Source organism: Saccopteryx bilineata, chromosome 3 (genome assembly GCF_036850765.1).
Source record: "Saccopteryx bilineata isolate mSacBil1 chromosome 3, mSacBil1_pri_phased_curated, whole genome shotgun sequence".
Taxonomy (NCBI): Eukaryota; Metazoa; Chordata; class Mammalia; order Chiroptera; family Emballonuridae; genus Saccopteryx; species Saccopteryx bilineata.
Window position 1 is genome coordinate 302923618 of NC_089492.1, and position 5655 is coordinate 302929272.

Genomic DNA, 5655 nt, shown 5'->3' on the forward strand with positions numbered 1-5655 from the left:
TATCAAAGACTCTAAAAAGTCTGTGTAACCCTGTGAACAACATCCCCACTCGGCAGTCTGGCCAGATCGTCTGTGGATGTGCCTTACTGCTGGGTGAGCAGTGGGCTGTCTCTTTGGTGATGTCCTGAAGTTGACAGGATAAGGGGGTAGTGTGATTTTTGGCAGCTGAGGAGGAGTCTTGGAGATAAGACAGCCCTTTTTAAAATTCATTTATTAATTTTAGAGAGAGGGGGCGGAGGAGAGAGAAACATCAATGTGCTGTTCCACTTACTAATACATTCATTGATTAATTCCTGTATGTGCCCTGACTGGGGATTGACTCCGCCTTTCCATATTGGGAAGATGCTCTTAACCAATGGAGCTACACATTCAGGGCTTATGGCTCTTTTTGATGTCTTGATGTGGGCAGTTAGGGCGTGGGATGTGAACCAAGGTCTTGACACATTTGGCTCTTGAAGTTGGACCTGATCTTCTACCTGACCCTTGCAGCTCTCCTGCTGACCGCCCTGTGCCTGGTACTGGCCCAGTGGCCCAGTCATCTGGTCTCTGGAGACCCAGTGTGCACAACGGTGACTGCATTGCTGCTTCTGCTCATAATGGGGATCATTTTCATCATTTGGAGACAGCCTCAGAACCCAACTCCCCTTCGTTTCAAGGTAGGTGACTTTATGCCCCCAAACTATCTACCCTGAGACAATGAACTTTGCATACTTTGCTGGACCAAGGAAGACGAGGGGGATGGGGGTTGCTAAAACCAATGAACCATTCCCTGATCCACACTCTACCCAGGAACATCTAGTGGGACACCTGGTAGGAGTGGGCATTGAATGAGACTGGAGTCTTCCTTCCCACCCAGTGGAGAAGGGGGTCTCCCTTCCAAGCATGTGGTGTGTTTAGGGTCTTACCGACTTTGCCCACAGGTCCCTGCTTTGCCTGTTCTCCCACTGGTCAGCATCTTTGTGAATAATTACTTGATGATGCAAATGACCTCTACAACCTGGGCCCAATTTGGCATCTGGATGGTGATTGGTAAGTAGTTTTCTAGGAAAAAGAGCCCTTTGGGGTGACTCAATCCAATCTCTTCCTGCTACCTTTCCCCCCGAAACTGTCTCAGATGCCATATTTTGCTTCTTGTTACTCATTTCTATCCTAGGATTTGCCATATACTTTGGCTATGGGATCCGACACAGCTTGGAGAAAACCAGAGATCAACGCTCACCAACCTCAAACTCTCAAACTCTTGACAAAAACATCCCTACTGTGAATTAGTTTAACCACAGGAAGTAGATGCTGTGGGACCTCTGTATGCTGGAAGCATCTTCTGCTTCAGTGGAGACTTTCAGCCTATATGGCATGTGAAGGTGCGATGTATTTAGAGTTCTGGATTTATTGCCAGAAAATGCCTCCAATGTGGTATCCTTTGTTTTGTTTTGAGAGAGATAAGAGGGAATAGGGTAACTATGGGTATCAACTCGTAGTTGCTTTCACTTTAGTTGTACATTGATTGCTTCTCTTATGTCCTTGACCAGGGCAAGCCAGTGTCCCCTTGCTCAAGCCAGTGACCTTGGGCTTCTCATGCCAGTGACCTTTGGGCTCAAGCTGGTGAGCTTTAGGATCATGTGGATGATTCCCCCACTCAAGCCGGCAACTCCATGCTGATGAGCCGGGGCTCAGAGCCAGCAACCTCTGGGGGCTTCGAACTGGCAACCTCAGCGTGGTGGGTGGACGCTTTATCCACTGCGCCACCACCAGTTAGGCAATGTGGTATAATTTTAAAGTAAACTTTTAAAAGTGTAATATACATACAAAAAAGAACATACTTTTTTTTTAAAGAGCATACTTTTTTAAGTGTGGAGAAAGGTGAATTTTCACAAAGCAAGTATGACAGATAACCAACCAAAAATTAAAAGAAAAAATTAAATATTGTGTTCACAGAAGAAGTGCCCTCTTGTGCCCATTTCAAGGGAAAACAGAGGTTACCACCTGGAAGAAAAGACATGTTTCAACTATATTCCATGTCGATGGTTGCACTTTCTTTTAATGTTTAATTTTTTTTGTTTTTTTCACAATTATTAGCTTCAGATGTATAGCGAAGGTTTACATAATGTATGAAGTGACCCCCTGACACTGTACATTGTTCTTACAATACTACTGATTCTATTCCCTATGCTGTAATGTACATCCCCATGACTATTCTGTGACTACCAATCTGAACTTCTGAATCCCTTCACCCCTTTCACCTAGCCCCTCAAACCCCCTCCTGTCTGGCCACCGTCAGTTTATTCTCTGTATCTATGGGTCTGTTTCTGGTTTGTTCATTGAGTTTGTGTTTTAGATTCCATATACAGGGGATGGAGAAGGGTATGGGGGGTAAATGGTGACAGGGAGACTTGACTTGAGGTAGTGAACACACATTGCAATTACAAAGAATGTATTATAGAACTGTGCACGTGAAACTTTTAGAACTTTATTACGCAACATCATCCCAATAAATTTAATAAACTTTTTTTTTTAAGAAACGAGAAAAGATTCCGCATAATAGTGAGGTCATGGTATTTGTCTTTCTCTGTCTGACGTACTTTACTTAGCATAATATCTTCTAGGTCTGTGCATGTTGCATGTTGTCACAACATTCCTTGTGTCAAGAGTAACTTTTTTTTTTATTATTTATTCATTTTAGGGAGGACAGGGAGAGACAGAGAGAGAGAGAGGAGAGACAGAGAGAGAGAAGTAGGGGAGGAGCTGGAAGCATCAACTCCCATATGTGCCTTGACCAGGCAAGTCCAGGGTTTTGAACCGGCAACCTCAGCATTTCCAGGTCGACGCTTTATCCACTGCGCCACCACAGGTCAAGAGTAACTTTATTATTTATTTATTTTTATTTTGTGACAGAGACAGAGAGGGACAGATATGGACAGACAGGAAGGGAGAGAGATGAGAAGCAGCAATTCTTTGTTGCGGCACCTTAGTTGTTCATTGATTGCTTTCTTCTTTTTTTTTTTTTTTTTTTTTTTTTTCATTTTTCTGAAGCTGGAAACAGGGAGAGACAGTCAGACAGACTCCCGCATGCGCCCGACTGGGATCCACCCGGCATGCCCACCAGGGGCGGTGCTTTGCCCCCCAGGGGGCGATGCTCTGCCCATCCTGGGCGTCGCCATATTGCGACCAGAGCCACTCTAGCGCCTGAGGCAGAGGCCACAGAGCCATGCCCAGCGCCCGGGCCATCTTTGCTCCAATGGAGCCTTGGCTGCGGGAGGGGAAGAGAGAGACAGAGAGGAAAGCGCGGCGGAGGGGTGGAGAAGCAAATGGGCGCTTCTCCTATGTGCCCTGGCCGGGAATCGAACCCGGGTCCTCCGCACGCTAGGCCGACGCTCTACCGCTGAGCCAACCGGCCAGGGCCTCTTTTTTTTTTTTTTTTACAGAGACAGTGAGAGGGTCAGAGAGAGGGATAGATAGGGACAGACAGACAGGAATGGAGAGAGATGAGAAGCATCAATTATCAGTTTTTTGTTGTAACACCTTAGTTGTTCATTGATTGCCTTCTCATATGTGCCTTGACCGAGGGCCTTCAGCAGACCGAGTAACCCCTTGCTTGAGCCAGCGATCTTGGGTCCAAGCTGGTGAGCTTTTCGCTTAAACCAGATGAGCCTGCGCTCAAGCTGGCGACCTCAGGGTCTCGAACCTGGGTCCTCAGCATCCCAGTCTGACACTCTATCCACTGCACCACCGCCTGGTCAGGCTGACTGCTTTCTTTCTTTTTTTTTTTTCTTTTTTTTTTTTTTTTAGATTTTTTTTTTTTATTTATTCATTTTTAGAGAGAGGGGAGAGAGAGAGAAGGGGGAGGAGCAGGAAGCATCAACTCCCATATGTGCCTTGACTGGGCAAGCCCCGGGTTCTGAACCGGCAACCTCAGCGTTCCAGGTCGATGTTTTATCCGCTGCGCCACCACAGGTCAGGCTGACTGCTTTCTTATATGTGCCTTGACCGGGGGACTACAGCAGAGTGAGTGAACCCCTTGCTCAAGCCAGCGACCTTGTGCTCAAGCTGGCGACCTTGGAGTTTCAAACCTGGGTCCTCTGCATCCCAGTCTGATGCTCTATCTACTGCGCTACCACCTGGTCAGGCAATAGTCACACTTTAAATATTAGAACACAAATAGGTCGGAAGTAAAAGGAAGAAAAAAGATAAATCATACAAACAGTAACAGAAGAAAGCTGGCACAGCTGTACTAATATTAGACAAGGTAGACTTTAAGGAAAAGAACAACAGACAAGTGGCTCACTTCATACTGATACAGAGATATCATTTTTATTTCCCTCAACTTTACTGAGATATAATTGATAGATAACATTGTGTCACTGACCGTTTTTCTGCCCCAGATTCCTTTAGAGTTAACCAACAGAGTTGATGAAAAGAGTTCTTCACTGAAAAATAGCATTGCTAGAGGTGAGGGGTTGGGGGGAGGAGCATGAGAAGAAGTGATGAGCTTGTCAGGAGGTGACAGTGGAACTAAAAGGAAGTTAAACTGGAGCCTGACCAGGCAGTGACACGGAGGTCCCAGGTTCTAAACCCCACGGTTGCCAGCTTGACAGTGGGGTCATCAATATGATCCCATGGTCACTGGCTTGAGCAAGGGGTCAATTGCTCAGCTTAAGCTCCCCAAACTCTGTCGAGGCACATATGAAAAGTAATCAATGAACAGCCGAAGTGCCTCAAGTATGAGTTGATGCTTCTCATCTCCTTTCCTGTCTCTCTTTCACCAAAAGAAATCACTTGATTTATAAAATCTTTCCTCCACAAAGTCAGGATCCCTCATAAAAAGGAAAAAAATGATGATCTGTGGTGACACAGTGGATAAAGTATTGACCTGGAACACTGAAGTCATAGGTTTAGAACCCTGGCCTTGGCCCTGGTTGGTTCGCTCAGCAGTAGAGCATCAGCCCAGTGTGTGTAAGTCCTGTGTTTGATTCCTGGTCAGGGCACACAGGAGAAGCACCCATCTGCTTCTCTGCCCTTCCCCCTCTCCTTCCTCTCTCTTTCCCTCCCACAGCCAGGGCTCCATTGGAGGAAAGTTGGTGTGGGTGCTGAGGATGGCTCTATGGCCTCTGCCTCAGGTGCTAGAATGGCTCCGGCCACAAAGGAGCAAGGCCTCAGATTGGTAGACCATCGCCCCCTGGTGGGCATGCCAGGTGGATCCTGGTCGGGTGCATGCACCTGTCTGTCTGACTGCCTCCCCACTTCTAACTTCAGAAAAATTAAAAAAATAAAATGAAATCCTGGACTTGCCTGGTCAGGGCACATATGGGAGTTGATACTTCCTGTTCCTCTCTCCCCCTTCTCTCTCTTTCCTCCTCTCTAAAATGAACAAATAAAAGAAGTAAAAACAGTCAGCCTCAACACTGTGAAAACTATATATTCTAGAAGATTAAAAAAATTTTTAAGAAAGAGAAACATCAATTTGTTGTTTCATCTATTTATGTATTCATTGGTTGACTTTTTTATGTGCCCTGACTGGGGACCAAACCCACAACTTTGCCATCTCAAACAAGTGAACTACCTGGCTAGGGCTTCTAGAAGTTTGCCAGTCTTTCTAAAGTCATCTTCCCCACAGAGGGTCCTCTTGGAATAATTCGCTAACAGCAACACTGATGGTAA

General features: G+C 46.0%; 1 protein-coding gene across 1 annotated transcript in view; it reads left to right on the top strand.

Annotated features, from left to right (window-relative positions):
- The window catches only part of LOC136330148 (cationic amino acid transporter 3-like), a 9556-nt gene extending 8287 nt beyond the window's left edge, over positions 1-1269 (top strand). Inside the window, exons 8-11 of the mRNA XM_066266653.1 lie at positions 1-93; positions 490-656; positions 921-1029; positions 1154-1269. The exon at positions 1-93 is cut by the window's left edge and continues 110 nt beyond it. Of these exons, the coding sequence (XP_066122750.1) occupies positions 1-93; positions 490-656; positions 921-1029; positions 1154-1269 (485 nt within the window). The remainder of the gene's footprint in view (positions 94-489; positions 657-920; positions 1030-1153) is intronic.
- Positions 1270-5655: the final 4386 nt, after the last annotated feature.